The sequence below is a fragment of the Centruroides sculpturatus genome, unplaced genomic scaffold, assembly GCF_000671375.1.
Source record: "Centruroides sculpturatus isolate CEXI.00-Female unplaced genomic scaffold, Cexi_2.0 scaffold228, whole genome shotgun sequence".
NCBI lineage: Eukaryota > Metazoa > Arthropoda > Arachnida > Scorpiones > Buthidae > Centruroides > Centruroides sculpturatus.
In genome coordinates this window covers 717,739-737,712 of record NW_019384467.1, presented here as the reverse complement: position 1 = coordinate 737,712, position 19,974 = coordinate 717,739, and the positions used below count along the sequence as shown (strand labels likewise).

Sequence of the window (19,974 nt, the reverse complement as noted above, 5' to 3'; positions counted from 1 at the left end):
AGGCCAGGTGTGCCTTATACGTTATACACAGACGCTAGCACTGTCGGACTGGGAGCAGTGCTGTGCCAGGAAAAAGTCATTGCATACGCTAGCCGTACGTTAAACGCAGCCGAAAGAAACTATACGGCCACGGAGCTTGAATGTCTAGCCGTTGTATGGGCTATAGAAAAGTTCAAAGTTTACCTAGACGGAACAGAATTCACCGTAGTAACGGACCATTCTGCATTACGATGGCTTAATAGTTCTACATCCCTCTCAGGTAGGTTAATGAGATGGGCTTTGAGATTACAGGAATTTAGTTTCCAAATTCAACATAGAAGTGGAAAGGACAATCAATTGCCAGACGCTTTATCTAGACGTCCATTGGAAGATCCACAACCAAGTGAAGAATCGGACATAGCCGCAAAACTGTTAGCGGTAACGACCTTTGAACGAGAGAAAGACCTTATAGACGCTCAACGAACTGATTCAGAGTGGAGCGGACTATACGATTACTTAGCGACTGGGAACTTACCAAATGACCCAGCCATGTCGGCAGAACTAGTAGGTAAGTCATCCCATTACCGGCTAGTAAATGATGTTTTGTATTATAGCCGGAAAACAGACGACACTGGAGGTTACAGACCAGTGATTCCTTACAACTTAAGGAAGGATATATTACAAGAACTACACGATCATCCAACTGCTGGCCACTTAGGTGTACGAAAGACTACGAAAAAAATACAACAACGTTGCTATTGGCCCGGAATGAGAAAGGACATAAAAGAATATGTACTAGGATGCCATACATGCCAGATAACGAAGTTCGACCAGAAGAAAACGGCCGGACTAATGCAAGTCCCCGAGGTAACGGAACCAGGGGAAAAGGTAGGCGTAGATATTATGGGACCCTATCCTAGGTCCAACAAAGGTAATCAGTATCTTCTTGTTATGGTTGATTACTTCAGTAAATGGGTAGAAATTTTTCCCCTGCGGAAGATTACCGCAGAAAATGTTGTAAATTGTATGTATAAAGAATACTTTTGCAGGTATGGCATGCCTAAAACGTTAATATCCGATAATGGGCCACAATTCATTTCTCACCTCCTAGCGGAAGTTTGTGACCGCACCGGAATTAAGCATATTCTGACGACGCCATATCATCCTCAGTCGAATTTTACGGAAAGAGTGAACCGCACCTTGGGTAGGATGATTGCGGCATACATCGAAAGGAACCATAAAGAATGGGACACCCATATATCAGAATTAGCGCTGGCATTACGAACTTCAGAACAGGATTCGACAAAGTATACGCCAGCTAAACTACATCTCGGGAGAGAGATTGCACTCCCGTGGGACCGCCTGACGTCTTATCCAAGTCGCCCTACGACTATTAGAGAAAAATGGGCAGAATTGCAGCAGATAAGAAAACAAGCCCGAGACAACGTGCGAACTGCGCAACAAAAACAGAGAAGGGCTTACAATTTAAGAAGGCGGCCAGATACATTCAAGGTGGGTTCATTAGTTGTCTTAAAAGCTCACCCTATTTCTTCTTCTAGAAGACGCTTCAGCGCTAAATTGGCACCTAAGTGGTCAGGACCTTACGAGATCGCTAAGATTATCTCGCCAGTAGTCTACGAGATAAAAGATCCCCACACTGGGGCCAGCCACGGAAGTCAACATATCGCTAATCTGAAGCGATACACACTTTTTCCGAAGAGGAAAACTACTACACCCCTACCCGAAACCGATAGGGGCAACGATAGAGGATCACGCTCCGTTACGGGATCGTCGATGGATCACGGAACATTCTCGCCGTCCATCGCCGGAGCAAGACCGTCTGGAGTCATCCAGCGACGATTACGACCGACACAACGAGTGGATTACAGACAACTCGCCGGTCTCACAAGGAAGCCGAGAGCTCAAAGATAGAGAAGGAAACCATAGGTGAATATAGTTTTCTTTACAGATGGTCCTTGACCAAACTAATTGTAATCCAAGGATCCCTAGAGGGGAAAGGATTTTGGTTAAACGGGGGGGAGTTAAAAAAAAAAAAAAAATTTTTCTCACGATAACGGACTGGGGTAACCATTCACTAAAACAATTAACAATGCTAAACTATAACCGACAATCAGTCCGTAGCGTGAAGAAAGATAATAAATCGTTAGGAAAAATTTTGGGGTTAACGCTTCACCCCAGTTCACGCCAAACAAGAGCGTGAAAATGGCAACAAGCCTTGGAACTCGTATGTGATTCTATGTCAACATTTTCCCCAATTGTATAACTAAGTTAAAATAAATTTATTAAGCAACGAGTCACTCTCGCTTATGTCAAATCACTGTAAGGGATGTATTTAATTGTAAACCTGGCAGCAATTGTATTTAAGGCGCACTCCTTTAGAAGAGATAAGAGTTGGAGGATTTTTGGCTTTAAATGAAAAGAGAAATAAATTTCTCTTTAATCTAAAGGGGAAGGGGTGTAAGGAACCAAGTCTGAGCTTTATTTTTATTTTACTTTTATTTTGCTTTCATTATATTTTGTTTGGGGCTTATGTTTAGTTAAGACGAAGGTTTCCTCACCATTCACCTTAGTAACTTAAAAATAGAAGAAAAACCAACTCACCGACGAAAGAAAAGCGCCGTAGAAAAACTCGCGCACACTTGCGCTTCCCAAGCGGAAAAAGTAAGTCCGCACCGAGAAAAAGGGGGGGGAAGACCCCACAACCCAGTTAGGAATCGCTAAACCTTAAAATAATAAAGCATCCCGATAATTGTTAAAAAGAATAATGTAAAAGGTTAGCGAAGTATTGTCGGAAAATAATCTGCCAGATAAACAAGAAAAATTTAATGTTACAGATAAGTATGTAAATGAGGAGAGTGAGCTCATTCAGAATTGTGACGTCACCTCACACTATAAAGCCTCTAACTCAAGTGAAAACGAACGAGGTGAATTCCTGATAGCAACGAGCTTTGGTGAGCTTCGTAGCAGTGAACGAGAGAGGTGTCCGATAGGATTTTGAAGTTATTCGATTTGTGGATCGACGATTATAGAAAGTCTTGAGAGTTTGAGGAAATAGGTTCCTAGTATATTGAGGTGACGATTAGGATCTTTAATTTATAAGAATTATTGTTTATAAGTTAATTCTTTGATTTTGTCGAATTCCAAAGGGGAATAGAATTAAGTTAGAAATAGATTGATTTGAGTTTGTCGGATTGATTCTTGTTGAGTTTCATTGAATAAATTATTGTTTGATTTTTACTAAATACTGTATAGAGTTTATTAATAGAAGTTTAATTAAATATTTGATTTTGTTATTGACAAACTTTGTCATTATTTAATTCGGTGCACGCTTAAAGTCCAGGCCTGGCACACTAACGCGAATCCGCGTAAAGTACCCGTTAGGGAACGGCTATTTCCGGCACACAGTAGTGTCGATAATCGTTGGAAAGTCGGAAAAATAATATAGTACTTTACATCATGACCCAAATCTGGCAACAGAGGTGGGAAGCAGAAAAAACAGGCAGACTTGCCTTCCAATTTTTTCCAAGCATTCAGGACAGTGTTACGGAAAGATCTGGCAACATCAGAGAGAGAGCGGCACGTGCAACACAGACAGCCCTGATTAATGTATGCGACTGGAGATCGTCCGGTCCAAGTATAACCCTGAATAAAGTATTCAGAGTAAGTGTTTATATTCCTGTCTTACGGGGGGTCTTAAGTGCGTCATGAACAGCGTGTAAACACAAAGAAAACCATATAAAACATGATGGCAGCGGATAATTAAGCCAGTAAAGGAAACGAGGCTTAATGAACACGCGCCAGCTTAACAAGTAATTAGAAACTGCGTTCAAAGGTTGATGCTACGGCAGACAGACGATCTCCTTTGTATATCAATATAATGATTACTTTAAAGTAACAGAAAAAAATATAGATGAATAGTTTAACTCCTCCGGAACCATTTTCCATGGACACATTGAATCCAGAAAATTGGAGTTTATGGAAGCAACGATTTGATATTTATGCAACGGCTATAGATTTACCTGCAAAAAGTATTCCACAGCAGAGAGCCATCCTGCTCCATATTATCGGAGAGAAAGGCTTAGAAATATACAATAATTTCCATTTAGACCAAAATGCCACAAATCCGACAGTAGATGAAATCTTAGCTAAATTTACGGACCATTTCCAGCCGTATAAGAACACTATCTATAGTAGATACATATTTCTCTCGCTTGTACAGAAACCAGGACAAACTGTAGACGAATTTGTAACAGAGCTACGTACAAAAGCTCAAGGATGTGATTTTGGCACAGTAACCGAATCTCTTATATGAGATAGAATTGTCTTAGGCACACAAGATGATAGTATCAGACAAAAAATGCTGCAAGATCCGACATTAACATTGGTCAAGGCAATAGACATGGCAAGAGCATCCAAACTATCTAAGCACCAATTATCTAAAATCAGGGCAACAGAAATAACAGTGAACAAAGTGAAAAGTCAGTTTCCAAGACAAAAAGATAAACCGAAAAAATCGAATACGTGTATGATGAATAAAAATAGCGTCAAGAATAAAAAATGTCACAAATGCCTAACTATACACGAGTACAGCTTTTGGCAAATTTTGTTATACAGTAAATGCAAAAAGAAAAACCATTTTTCTTCAGCATGTAAGGCAAAGAAAATAAATGAAATTGATAATACTTATTACACCATCATCTCAGATGAGCAAGATTATCTATTGGATAGAATCGTTGTGCTGAATGAAGTCACACATGAACACTGGGAAGAAGTAATTGAAATAAATGGGAATCCTACTAAAATAAAATTAGATACTGGAGCGGACACTAATGTTATTTCTTGGACGTATTTGAAGCAGTGGACCAATTCTCCAAAGATAAAACAGACTAAGGTCAAAGCCTATACCTTCACACGAGAGAGAATACCTATCGTTGGTGAATGTCACCTCCAACTCAAGTCTGGAAGCCATGAAACCACGAGCAAATTCCTTGTCGTCAGGACACGTGGGTTACCTCTATTGAGCGGAGATGCATGCAAAAAGCTAAACCTAATTAAAAGGATAAATTCTATTACACCGGAACTTAACCCAGAAAATATTTTGGAATCCTATTCCAGTGTGTTTGAGGGAAGTGGCAAACTTAAACATGAGGTTATAATCAAATTAAATCAAAATGCAATTCCAAAACTTGTCCCTCCTAGAAGGATCCCAGAAGCTTTAAAAACAGAAGTTAAACAAGAATTAGAGGATCTGGTTAGAAAAGGAATCTTAAAAAAGACAGAAGAAACTTCTAGTTGGCTCCACCCAATGGTTATTGTTAAAAAGAAACAAGGAAAATTACGCCTGTGTATGGATCCACGTGAATTAAATAAATACATTATTAGAGATAATTATCAGATACCATCGCCAACAGAACTGTTATCAAGCATTCCAAAAGCTAGATATTATACAGTTATGGATGCTAAATCAGCCTTCTTTCAGCTACCGGTAGAAGAACAATCACAAAAACTGTTGATAATGAATACACCTTTCGGAAAATATAAATTTACAAGATTGCCGTTTGGAATCACAACAGCATCAGAGCATTTTCAAAGAGCCATCGACACAATACTTTCAGATATTGAAGACATTTACACATATATGGATGATGTTCTAATCTATGGGACACATTAAGAGAGCATAATCAAAAACTGATAAAAGTCTTAAAAAGAGCAGAAACTCATGGTCTTAAATTTGAAAAAAGCAAGATCCAACTGGCACAAAGGCAAGTCACCTTTGTAGGGCACATAATAGGACCAGACGGTATAAAACCAGAAGAATCAAAACTTATTGCCATTCAACAGTTAAAAGAACCAGAAAACCAAAAAGCACTACAAAGATTCTTGGGATTAGTGAACTATTTAGGCAAATTTATACCTAATTTATCAAATCTCACACACAATCTTAGGCAGCTGCTCAGAAAAATATTGAATGGACATGGACAGAAGAGGCAAGAAGGGATTTTAATTATATAAAGAAAATTCTAATGCAGCCTCAAACGTTAGCACAATTTGATACAAACAAAATTATAACCCTACATACAGATGCCAGTCAACATGCTCTAGGAGCAGTAATTACACAGGAAGGAAAACCCTTAGCTTTTTCATCATCATCTTTGAATGATACACAACAAAACTATTCCCAAATCGAAAAGGAACTACTCGCCTTATATTATGGATGTAAAAAATTTGATCATCTGCTACTTGGAAGATCATTTGTAGCATATACCGATCACCAACCTTTAATCACACTAATTAAAAAACCATTAAGTACATTGTCTCCTAGACTGCAGAGATTAATGCTAAAGTTATTGGCTTACGACTTCAAGTTATACTACAAGCCGGGAAGAGATAATCTCATTGCAGATATTCTTTCAAGGGACATAAGGCATCCTACACCCAATTTCTCAACACCAGACCTAGATGAACAAGTATTAATAAGAACAGTTGGTATGAAAATCACAGACACCAAACTCATAGAATTAGCTGAAAACACAAGACAAGATCAAAGTCTGCAGACTGTAAAGAAATACATATCAGAAGGATGGCCGGTACATAAAAAGTCTATCCCATCAAACATCAAACCCTACTACGATTTTAAAGAAGACCTATACCTATGGAAGGATATTATATGTAAAGGACCTGCCATAATAATTCCAGAGAAACAAAGAACCAGAGTTCTACAGCAAATTCATGCTGCACATCTAGGAATCAACGCTTCACTCAGCAGAGCGAGGAATAAGGTATACTGGCCAGGAATGAATCGTGACATAGAAGAAGCAGTAAAATCTTGTAGACAATGTCAAAGGTTTCGACCAGCTCAGACAAAAGAACCTCTGATACCCCACAGAATTCCTACATATCCATGGCAAGAAGCAACAGCGGATATTTTCTATTTGGCCAGCAGTCCATATTTGCTAATTGTGGATAGATACAGTGCCTATTCAGAAATTTATAAAATGCCATCGACTGATGCTTCCAAAGTTATTCCCAAGTTCAAAGAAACTTTTTCGCGATTTGGAAGTCCAGAAATATTAATGACTGATAATGGTCCCCCATTCTCGTCAGTAGCTTTTAATCACTTCTGTGACAAATGGAGTATCAAGCATAGTACATCTAGTCCTCGATATCCCCAGAGCAATGGCCACATAGAACGACATGTGCAAACAATAAAAAACATACTTAAAAAGACAACAGAAGCAGGTCAAGATCAGTATTTGGCTTTGCAAAACTGGAGAAACACTCCTAGGAACTCATTACCATCACCAGCTTAGCTGTGCATGGCCAGGAACATAAGGTCAACACTTCCGTGCAAATCATCCTATTATCACCAATGCCAATTTCGTAGAGAGGATATCCAACAACAACTGGAGCAGAACCAGAACAAGATGTCAATGCATTATGACAGAGGTAATGTTTCCCTCAATCTATTGAGACCGTCAACACAAGTTTTAGTGCATACAGGAAAAGAAAGGTCTCCGGCAACTGTTGTAAAACCTCTAAATGAACCCAGATCATACTTAATAGAAGATTCACACAGTCAACAGTACTGAAGAAACAGAGTGCATCTGAAACCGAATCACAGCCCCAGAAAAGCACCTCAAGAGAAAGGTGAAGAGAAACAAGAAAATGGAAAAGAACAAACTGAGGAAAAGGAAGAAAGAGTAATCTCCAAAGAAAAGGACTTTCAAACTCCGACACGAAAAACTAGATCAGGAAGAATCATTAAAGCTCCTGTTCGACTCAATTTGTAAATATGTATGTATTTAAGTTTTGTGTGTTTAGTCATTTCATTTGTCAAAAAATAAATAAATAAATAAATAAATAAAAAAGGACATGTTACGGAAAGATCTGGCAACACCAGAGAGAGAGCGGCACGTGCAAGACAGACTGCCCTGATTAATGTATGCGACTGGAGATTGTCCGGTCCAAGTATAACCCTGAATAAAGTATTCAGAGTAAGTGTTTGTATTCCTGTCTTACAGGGGGTCTTAAGTGCATCACGAACGGCGTGTAAACACAAAGAAAACCATATAAAACAGACAGGAGGCACATGTTTTTTACCATCCAAACTTCATTACCACCCAAATCATTACAGGGCATGAACTTCAGGACACACCTGAACCGTTTCCTGAACGAAGGGAATGGGAAATGCCCTTGTGCCCTAGCTGAGGTTCAAGATGTGCAGCATATCATCTTTTTGTGCACTAAATACAAAAATGAAAGATAAATTTTAGTGAGCACTCTGTATGACCATGGTTTTTTACTGACCATGCCAGTTGAAAGCCTTTTTCATGAATCAAAAGACCCTACAGGCTCTTGAAACTTTCATCAGAGCTACAGACATTCTAAAGTATAACAGCTAGGCAAACTATTCAGCGGTTCCCCTCTCATTAGAGAGAGTTGTACATACACATTTTGCTTTGGCCCCATGGCAAGACAGCTGTTGGGGCCTTCTTCTCATGTAATGGCTATATTGTACATATGCAATAGTTTTTTCTTTTGTTACCTCCAAAGCCATGGAGGCATTGTATTTTTGTATACACACAATTGTTATAATTTGTTTTTGTTTTATTTTATACTGTTACTGCCAATGCCATGGAGGCCTTGTCATTTGTACAAACGTGAAAGTTTTCTTATGTTACCTCCTAAGCCATAGAAGGCTTTGTCTGTTTTTTCCTCCAAGTGGGTTATTCATAGGCGTTTTGTGTTCCAAAACAAGTTAGCCGTTATGGAGCTCCTATTGCCTCAAGTTTCAGAGGCAGTTATTCTGTTTTCATTGGTGTTATACAATTGGCACTTGGTGGCACTCTGAAGTCTCATGTTTCACACTTTCCTGTCATTCTTTTTTCTTTATTCTTCTTACTTCTGCTATAACCCTTCATATTTCCTTTTCCAAGGCTATACCTATTGGTGAGGCCTTCTAATCCTTTGGTAAATGTAAAATGGAATGGTCAATCTCTGTTGTCAAAGAGCTCTTGAGACCAGGGAAATAGTACGCTGTTCAAAATGTTCTGATGATTAACATTTATTTTGACACCACAAACACTAGAGTTGTTTTATAGCACATTACTGAGTAGCTGAAATGTGCCACCACATTACTGAATTCAGGTTTTGATGATTGACATTCCAAATTCTGTCATTTAAGTAAATTTGCACTATTTTGTTTGAGAATTATCTCATCTGAAAAAAGGATACTTTCTCCCAAACACAAAGCTATGTTTTCTCTGAAGCCTTTACTTTTTGTCTTCCTCTGTGAGATGAGCCTTTTAGCACTTATATGCCTTCAACTGAAGATCCTCTTTGACAATTTGTTGTTGATACAGATGTCACAAGCCATTTTTGTAAAGATATTCTTGCATTTCTGTTTATTCAATTCCAAACAATCTTGAAGATTCTGTCAGTTTTTACCATATTTTCTGCCTCTTCCAGGAGATCTTAAGTGACTGAGTTACTTAAAACTCTTGATTGCCTTTATATAAAATAGTCTGTTTGTAACCTTGAAATTCCAAACCAATTTCACATTGATATATCTGCCAATCTTGTACAAGGTGGTGATTGCACATGGTAGTTTTCCATTTCTGTTAACGATACATGCAGATACAGACTGTGCTTTATTAGCTGATAATATAGTACAAAGTTGCTGCATAACAAAACATAATCAGACATTATCTTAATTCTGTATTTTATACTTCTATATCATGCAATTTTTGTTTCCATTATTCTGCCTCAACCTGTATTTAGCATTTTCAGTTATATCCATTTACATCAGATAATCAATATTACTGCTTTTTTGCTAATTATATGCTGAAATACTTTTTCATTCAAATATCTTTACTGTAATTTAATTATTTTTATATTACCAAAGATAAAATATTTGTGATTGTTTTTAATTGTATGTTAATTTAACTTCTGCTAAAATTATTTTATTATTTTTTTGTTTGTATTTTGTATTTTTATTTCTCGACATTTATCTTCTATATTTGATGAATTATGAATATAGTAGATAAATTTTGCTTCATTTACAGATGTATATTTATAGTCATATAAAAGTTGTATAATTAATTCTAGAAGTAAAGTTAAAGTTTACACATTGACAAGAAAGTTCTAAAATGACAAAGTAGCTATTATGTGATTTGTGATTTATGGCAGAAGTGTAGCAACAGAAAGGATTGAAGTCTCCATAATTCTATGGTAGCTTACAAAGAAAGATCTATTAGAACAAGAGCTACTTCATCATAATAGAACTTTTTTTTCAATTGTATGAACTCTAATTCTAGTTCTGCAGTTTATATAAATTTGAAACAGACCAGGTTTAAAAGTTTTAATTGTTTGCTATTATGTAAAAGTTTAAAACTTTATTTTTTTTTCATTCAAATTTTTATTTGCTTAAGGCTAAGCCTTGTTACAGGGGGTATTTTTCAATGATATACTATTATACATTTGTTAATTTTCCATCATTTGATATATGTCATATTCAAAATCATTAATAACATTACAGTAATTGTTTAGTATTAAATTTTATCATTATTTTCCTTTTTAAATATTTTACTTTAAGTAACAAAATTAATAAAATTAAAAAAAATTGTTTTTACTAATTTATTACATATTTTTTAGTTCTTTGGTGATTTGATTATACATTTGATTTAACGTAAGATTGTTTAATTTAGTTCTAAAGTCTTGATTTTGCTTTGTACATATTACTTCTATAATTTCATATTTCTGATGATATTTCTTTAGTTCTTTGCAGTCCCTTAATATATGGTTCAGAGAATAGTCACTTGATTTACACCAATGACATCTCTCCTTAGTAAAGTCAAAATAAGTATTATTGATAAACAATGAATATCTATTAAGTCTTAATTGAATTAACAATATTTTTATATTCATATTGATATTAGTTGTTATGATGTTCGAAGTAGATGGGATGTTTAAAATGTTGATGTAAAATAGATGGTATACAGACTGCTATAATAAGTTTTGATCCATTATTATTGATTGAGAAAATGCTGATTCGATCATTAGAGAGTATCCATATTGCCAATTCGTTTCTGAACTATCAAATAATCTGTTTGATACACCAAAAGATTGTAATAATTTATTGAATTTATATTGCCATAGATTATTGTTATCTGAGTTAAAATTTTGATTTAGCATTATTTGATGTAAGAATCTTATATTATCTTCATTAGACTGTTTTAATCTATAATAGAATTTAATCACTCTCTTTAAATCTTCTTCTTCTTTGTCCTGGCCTATATCCCAGATTATTTGGGGTCAGTCCGGAATGTCAATTTGCGCCACGTTGGTCTATCTCTAACTGTTTCTTCATCCACTCCCCAGTTCAGCATATCCGTTTTTACACACTCAATCCACCTCTTCTTAGGTCTTCCTCTACCTCTATCTCCCTGTACTTTTATATTTAGTGCCTTTTTTGTTACATGTTCCTCATTCCTTCTCACCACATGTCCAAACCATGTCAGTCTATGGCTTTTTATTTTTTCTGAGATAGATGCTACCTTTAGACTTCCTCTAATGTAGTCATTTCTAATCCTATCCATCCTTGTGACCCCACACATCCACCTCAGCATACGCATCTCTGCCACATGGAATCGCTTCTCTTCGGTGGCTGTCGTTGGCCAGCACTCGCACCCATACATAAGCACGGGTCTGATGACAGTTTTATATATTAGCCCTCTTACTTTAAGTGGCATGCGTTTGTCACAAGTTATTCCTGTCATCTGTTTCCACTTTAACCACCCTGCATTGATCCTTCTAGTAATCTCCCTATCAATGTTGCCATCTTTCTGCAACAGAGATCCTAGATAGCGGAATTCAGTACTCTCTGGCAATGGTATTCCATTTAGCCTTAATGAACCAGTACCAGGGAGACCGTCAAAATTACAGAACATATACTCCGTCTTGATTTGGCTGATTTTTAGTCCCTCATTTTCCAGCACGTGTTGCCATTTGTTTAGCCGTCTCTGTAGTTCTTCCCTGTCCTCATCAATGAGGACTATGTCATCTGCAAACAGCACACACCAGGGTACATCCTCTTGTACAGCAGATGTTATTGCCTCCATAACTAAAAGGAAGAGGTATGGGCTGAGTGCTGACCCCTGATGTAATCCCACTCTTACTTCAAACATGTCCGTCAATCCGGCTGCAGTTCTAACCTGCGTGCTGGCCCTATAGTACATATCTTCAATTGTTGCAATGTATTGAAGCGGCACACCTTTCTTCCTAAGGGACCACCAAAGGACTTCTCTCGGGACTCTGTCATATGCTTTTTCCAAGTCTATGAACACCATATGCAGATTTTTCCTCACAGATTGGTACTTTTCCATCACCTGTCTCACCACGAATATGGCGTCTGTAGTACTCCTCCTAGGCATAAATCCAAACTGGCCTTCAGTGACACTAGTTTCCTCTCTAATCCTTCGTTCAATTACCCTTTCAAAAAGTTTCATTGTGTGAGCCAATAGTTTTATCCCCCTATAATTATTACATTCCTGCACATCCCCTTTTTCTTTAAAGATGGGTACTAAATAGCTTTTTCTCCATTCATTGGGTATAGTTCCCTCTAACAGTATTTTATTAAACAGCTCTGTTAACCAGTCTGTTCCCTCCTCTCCTAGGACTTTCCATACCTCAATTGGTATCTGATCCGGGCCCACTGATTTCCCATTTTTCATTTTATTCAATGCCAGCTTTACCTCCCCTTTCTCTACCATGCCTACTAGGCCAATATTTGGCTCTACATTTTCAGTGTTAGTTTGTCTGTCATTCTCCACGTTCATAAGGTCTTTAAAGTATGTTTTCCACCGGGCCTTAATTTCTTCATTTTTAGTTAACACTTTGCCATTTGTGTCCTTTATACACTTGATATAGGACATATCTTTACTCCCTCTGCCTCTCATTTTCGCAAGTCTATATATGGCTTTTCTACCCTCTTTTCCCGTGAGTGATCTATACATTTCATCCTGGGCTTGCGCCTTAGCTATGGCAACCACTGTCTTCGCCTTCTTTTTCATCTGCACATAGACCACTCTTTTCTCTTCCCTTACCTTATTATCTCCTTTCTCATTCTGCCAACTTTTAAAAGCATCTTTTTTCTCTGTTATAACTTTCTTAACTTCTTCATTCCACCACCATACCTCCTTCTCTATTTTCCTAACTGGCTTAGTTTCTCCCAGAAGTTCCTTTGCAATCCTTTGTATTTCCCTGGCCACCTGTGTCCACCATTCATCTACCGAGTCATTGCACTTCGTGTTCCGATTAATAACACTTATTACTCTTTCTTTAAACTCTATTGCTCTTTCCCCTTTTAACGACCACCATTTAATTTTAGGTATCAGTTTATCTTTATACTTAATCCTATTAAGATCAATCTTTAATTCCATTACTAAAAATCTATGCTGACTAGTCAAGTCTTCTCCTGGTATCACTTTACAGTCCTTAATCCCTTTTAGAGTAGTCCATCTTGTTAATAGGTAGTCTATTTGTGATTTATGATCCCCGCTCTTGTAAGTTATTAAATGTTCTTCACATTTATCAAAATAAGTGTTGACCACAACTAACTCATAGGCGGTGGCCATTTGCAAGACACATTCTCCTTCGAAATTTCTACCACCAAATCCTTTGCCTCCATGTACCCTCTCATAACCAGCATTATTTTTTTCCCACATGCCCGTTAAAGTCCGCTCCAATAAATATCTCCTCATGTGTCGTTACCTCCGTCATTATCCTAGCCAAATCTTCCCAAAAATGCTCTTTTACTTCATCATCTACACCCACTTGCGGTGCATATGCACTAATAACATTATTTATCAGTTCTCCAATACTCAATTTCACCAATATTAATCTATCATTTACTCTATTGACTATGACTACATTCTTCTTTAAGTGGTTGTCTATGACTATCCCCACTCCATTTCTCTTTCCATCTTTACCACAGTAGAAAAGTTTATACCTTTCGCCTATCTCTTTAGCTTTGGCCCCTTTCCACTTTGTCTCCTGCAAGCACACTATGTTCTCTCTTCTTCTCAGGGTATCTGCAAGTTCAGTTCCTCTCTCTGTCATAGTCCCTATATTCCAACTTCCCACTCTTAATGGGACTCGCTTCTTACGTTGTCCCCGTCCCATGTGAGACAACAACCCTCGTCCATTTCCCACAGCCGCCGGGTGCTGCGGCTGCACGTCGCCTATGGGGTATGCCCTAGTATTATCACATTCCAAAGTGGCATTTGACATTCCATAAAAAAAGGACTTGGCTGGGGTTTTTACAGTCGGCCGCCAACCAGACACCAACCTTCCCATTTTTCTAACCTGGGCTGAGGAACCAGGCTTAGCAGGGATTTGGCAGTGGCCTGAACTCCAACAGGCTCAAAACAGACCTTAAGCAGCAGATGGTCGTCGCTATAGATACCGCCCCGCCTGCAGCAGCACCCAGCCCTGGAAGGCCCTCCTCCAGTGTGGCACCGGAGTATTACCCTTGCAGGGCCCCCTTTACGCTCGTTTGTTCGTCGATGCTCGACTTAACAGGCTCCACTATGTGAAAGTGAGCGAAGGGTTGAGATGGATAGGCTAAGAGGCCAATCTTGTTGTGGCCTTATATTGCGCTTCACACCCCCTTGGAGCCTCTCTTATCACTCTCTTTAAATAAAATGGAAATAATTGGAATCTGTTAGTTTTGGCACAAATTGCATAACCAGGAACTGTTCTTTCTATTTTATATAATTTTCGTAAGTAAATAACATGGAATTTTTCTAAATCATATAATAAGTCTATTGCCCAAATAGGGCTTGCATAATATATTGAAGGGATAATCAAAAGGTTAAATAATTTCATCTGTAGTTTTATATTTGTCATTTTTAAAGTTGCACATAAATAAATAATAGTGTCTATTAAAGTATTTATTTTTGTAGTTAGATTTTTCAGGTGTGGTTGAAAATTACAATTCCAATTGAATGATACTCCTAAATATTTTATTTCATTTACCAAGGTGAGAGATTGATTATTTAAATAGTATGATTTTTCTTGTTTTGGGAGTTTAACATTATTTCTAAATATAATTATTTTGGTTTTTGAGATATTGATTGTTAAAAACAGGGAATTCAGATAGTTGTTTATTATATTTAGTTTGTGCTGCAAGTAATACAAGATCATCTGCATATAATATATAATGGCAAATTCTTCCAGAAATTTGAACACCTTCAGTGTAGAGTAGAAATAATTTATCGATATCATTTAAATAAAAATTAAACAAATATGGCGATAGTGGTTCTTCTTGTAGTAATCCTCGGTTTATGTTTAATTCTGGGAATATCTGGTTACCGTGACTAATGTTGATTCTGTAGATTGAAAATAATTTCGCAATTGAATCTGAGAATTTTTTCCTGAGCCACATATTTTTAATTTATCAAAGTTGGGACATGAACTGAATCAAAGGCTTTTGATATATCGATGAAAGCTGAATATATTTTCCTGTGTTTTTTTAGTAAATAAATTTGTATTATTGATGATAAGAAGAATAATGCCATTTCTGTTCCTTTTGATTTTATAAATGCGAATTGAAATTTTGAGTTTAAGTTAAATTCTTCAGTCCATCGTTGGAATCATAGTGCCAGTATAGAAGTAAAGCATTTTCGTTAATGTTGGTAGTAATGCGATTGGTCTGTAATTTCCTGGATCTTTTCTGTCTCCTTTTTTATAAATCATTATCAGTTTTACTGTATTCCAATTTTCCGGAAAGTTTGCTGAATTGTAGAATGAATTGAATAATTCAAGCAATGCTTGTTTTCCTGATGGTGATAATAATTTTAAGAATTTAACTGTAATTAGATCCATAACTGGTGCAGATTTTGTTTTCTAATTCGTCATAGGTAATTATCAGATCTAAAATTTCATTTCCCAGATTCAGCGTCTCTATAATGGTTATATTAGTTATAGCAGTTATCCTTTTATAATAAAGTGACCAGGTTAAAGAGGCAATTTGTGATTGATTTTCAGTATCCTGTTTATGCAGTTTACATACTGTTGACCAAAACAGAGTATTATCTTTATTTAATATTAGTTGATGTTCAAGATTTTTAAAATATTTTTTTTTCTTAGATTTTAACAAGTTATGATATACGAGGTCTGTTCAAAAAGTATCGGACTTTTATTTTTTCTGTGTATACCAATGATGCGCGGGAGGCCTCTTTTGGTGGAGGGGACAGTCATGCACAGTCCTGAATTTTTTCCCGCCTGCAGGAAGCGTTAGTCGTTGGCAGTCGGCCTATGAGTGAGGACATGTAGTGAGCTCTTGTCGGATTCCACTAAGTTGGAAAATGATTGAACAACGTGAGCAGCGATATTACATCAAATTTTACCAAAAACCTTGGTGATACCCAAGTGTAAACCATTTGCAAGATTCAGCAGACTTTCGGGGACAATCCTCGAGGCCAAAAAAAGCGTGGCAGGTCCGCAGCAATATCAAGGTCATGTTGACAGTTTTTTCGACTCTCGTGGGGTGGTATATCGTGAGGCCAAACCATCACAAAGGAGTACTACCAGGAGGTCCTTCGCCATCTTTCCGAAGCTGTGCAATGCAAACGACCGGATCTGTGGTCGATCAAAACTTGGCAGCTCCATCGTGATAACGCATCCGCCCATTCTGTGCATCTGATTCGGGCTTTCGTCGCCAAACACAACACTCCTGTGGTTCGTCACGCTCCGTACTCTCCCTACATGGCTCCGTGTGACTTTTGGCTATTTCCCAAGCTGAAAATGCCGCTAAAAGGAACCCAATTTTAGTCGAGAGAAGACATCGTGCGGAATGCGACGGACCGGCTGATGGCCATTCCAACAGATGCGTTTCAGCAGTGTTTCCAGCAATGGCAGGAAGGCTGGGAGAAGTGTATACACTACCAAGGAGACTACTTTGAAGGGGATTAGGGTTTTGTACCTCAAAATCAATAAATGTATTTTTGCCAACCAAAGGTCCGATACTTTTTGAACAGCCCTCGTATTGTCTTAAGTTTCTTAGTTTCATTTGACATATTCCTAAACTGCTTTAAGGCTTTATTTTACCTGTTATATCTCTAAAATAAAGAAAAGTCATACCAAGGCTTCTTAAACTTATTGGTTTTTATATTGATGAATTTTTTTTATTAGATTTTCCAATTGATGATATATTTCTATTCCATTTCTTGGTAAAAATTTAGGTAAATTTTTGATTTTTTCACTAATTTGCAATTGAAAATTCAGATAATCATATTTTATTGTTTAGTTGGATATTTGCCATTTCAAAGATAGTCGTGACTGGAAAATGATCAGATAGGTCGCAATTTAAAACTTGAATTTTTACACATAAGTCAGGCAGCAATTCAGAACATATTGTAAGGTCTATTATTGAACTTCCAATATTAGCAACATAAGTAAATTCAGATGGATAGTTATGTTTATTATCTTTTGATTTCCGGTTAAAGTGGATTAGATTATTTGATCCTTTATAATCTGAATCTATTATCTGTGCAATTCTGGAATTAAAATCACCAAACAACAATACATAAAGAGAGATATTTTTCTATTTTTCGAGATTTTTTTAGTAAGTCTATATCTGGTCAGGCGGAACGTAAACTAACATTATAATAATTAACTTTTTGTATAAATGTTTTATATCAGTATTATCAATTTGTAATGAGATTAGAATATAATTAGTTGCTTTTTGTAAAAATTTTACAGAACCAATGTTTTTTTTCTTAAAATTAGACAAAGTCCTCCATGCGGTCTCCCAGGTCCTATTGGTTTCTGTGCGTCAGAAGATATAATTGTATATTCCATTCTATTTTTTATAATTTCATTAACTGGTGTGACTAGCCAGGTTTCAGTTATACCTAAGATATCAGTGTTATATAGTAATTGAGATTAAGCCTTGGCAGTTTCAGTTCATGATATTTAAGTTAAGATTATTTGAAATTTTAGTATCTTGATCATTTTCACATTTAATTCTGAATTAATTACGTTATTGGGTTTTTCTGTAGAGAATACAACAAAAAATCATCAGCATATACCAATTGATTCTGAATATAACTATATGTAATTTTTTGACGATTAATTAACAGATAGTCATCACGTAGTTTTAGTTGTAATCCTTGTTTCTTAAAATCTGTATAATATTGTAAAAGTTTTTTCTGTCTTTTACGAGAATCTTTATTTAAATCAGCTGACATATTAATTTCTTGCCAATTTCCCAGTGTCTTGTTATATTTCAGTTTATTAAAGGCTGCAAGGTTTCTATTTCTTAATTGGTTTGATTTTAATACTATGCACTTAATTTGAATACTTGAATTAGGTATTGAATATATATTTACTATATCCTCTGATTCACTGCAAACTGTTTTTAAAGTATTAGAAAAAAATGTTGCTAATTCATTTTTAGTAATATTTTTAAGCTGATTTGTATAATTATAAATTATAATTTTATTATTATTTATAGTGTTACTCATAGTATCCAGTTTATATTGAGTTAATTCATTTTCTAGTCTTAGTTTAGTAAATTCATTTCTTATTTTTATTTGCTGAATTTGATCTTTAAATTCTTTAATTTCTTGTCTTAAAAGTGAAAATTGACTCACCAACTTATCATTACTATTAGTTATCAGTTCGACTATCTTATTCCATAATTCTGCTGTTGAAATGTCTATTTGTTCCACAGCTAATTGTTCTTGTGAGGAAGTTAAATTAATTAGCTCACCTGTTTGATATGATGATTCAGCTCTTCTAGGTTCAGTATATTCAGTGATAAGGTTTGAATCTGCTTCCAATGGTTTCATACTATTAGTAAGCAATTTCTGACGAGTAGGTGGTCTTCCTCTCTTTGTTGGAGTTTTCTGCAAGGGACCGGGATTTGGTTCTATTCCAGCAATCAATAACAATAAAATAAGAAGATTAATATTATTCCTTTTAGTTGAAAATAATTCGAAATTTTTCATTTCTTGAAAAATCAGACAAAGTATGGACGTGGAGAAAAATTCACGCCAACAGCTTTGACGATCAGAGCACCCCCAATCTAGAAGTTTAAAACTTTAAAGACACTTTAAACTTTAATTTTAAGAAACAGCTGATAAAGAATTTAGATAGTGCTATTTATTATCATCATACAGTGGTACCTCAGGATACGAAATTAATCCGTTCCGAAACCGAGATCGTATCATGAAAATGTCGTAAGGTGGATCATCTTTTCCCATACGATTACATGTAAAACCAAATAATTCGTTCCAACGCGAAAAACATACTCAAATTAAAGCCAAGTAATACATTAAAAAAAATAACTGTAGTAAGAAAAACAAATGAAAAATGCGAACTAATGTAACGTCGTATGGTGAGTTTTTGTTCGTATCGTGGAGCAAAAATATGTTCGAATTTCATGTCGTATCCTGAAAATTTCGTATGCTGGGGCGTTCGTAACCTGAGGTACCACTGTATGTAATTATTCTTTTTAAACTTAGTTCTGTATTTTGTTATTTTTTTGAGCAACCGGTTGAAATAAAATATAGATCCATAAAAATGAAAAAATACATTTTTGAATTATTAAGCTCTAAATGCAATGTAATTATTTGTTAAATTTATATTTTTGATTTTTCAGCATTATTTTGTTCTGTTGATTTTAACGGATGGTGTAGTATCAGATATAAATGATACCAGAAGAGCCATAGTACAAGCTTCCAGACTTCCAATGTCCATCATAATAATTGGAGTGGGACATGCTGATTTCAGTGCTATGGATTTCTTAGATGGAGACAATGGCCGACTTTATGCTTCTGATGGTAGTTATGCCGAAAGAGATATTGTACAGTTTGTACCTTTTCATAAGTATGAAATGGTAATTTTGATTTATTACATATAAAATTTTATTCATAATTAATCAAATTTTCAAATGAATTCTTGTTGGTT

The 19,974-nt window shown here is 36.1% G+C and overlaps 1 protein-coding gene across 1 annotated transcript in view; it reads left to right on the top strand.

Moving 5' to 3' along the window:
* The window catches only part of LOC111621071 (copine-3-like), a 92,939-nt gene that overhangs the window by 69,609 nt on the left and 3,356 nt on the right, over positions 1-19,974 (top strand). Inside the window, exon 14 of the mRNA XM_023363130.1 lies at positions 19,667-19,903. Coding sequence (XP_023218898.1) covers positions 19,667-19,903 — 237 coding nt within the window. The remainder of the gene's footprint in view (positions 1-19,666; positions 19,904-19,974) is intronic.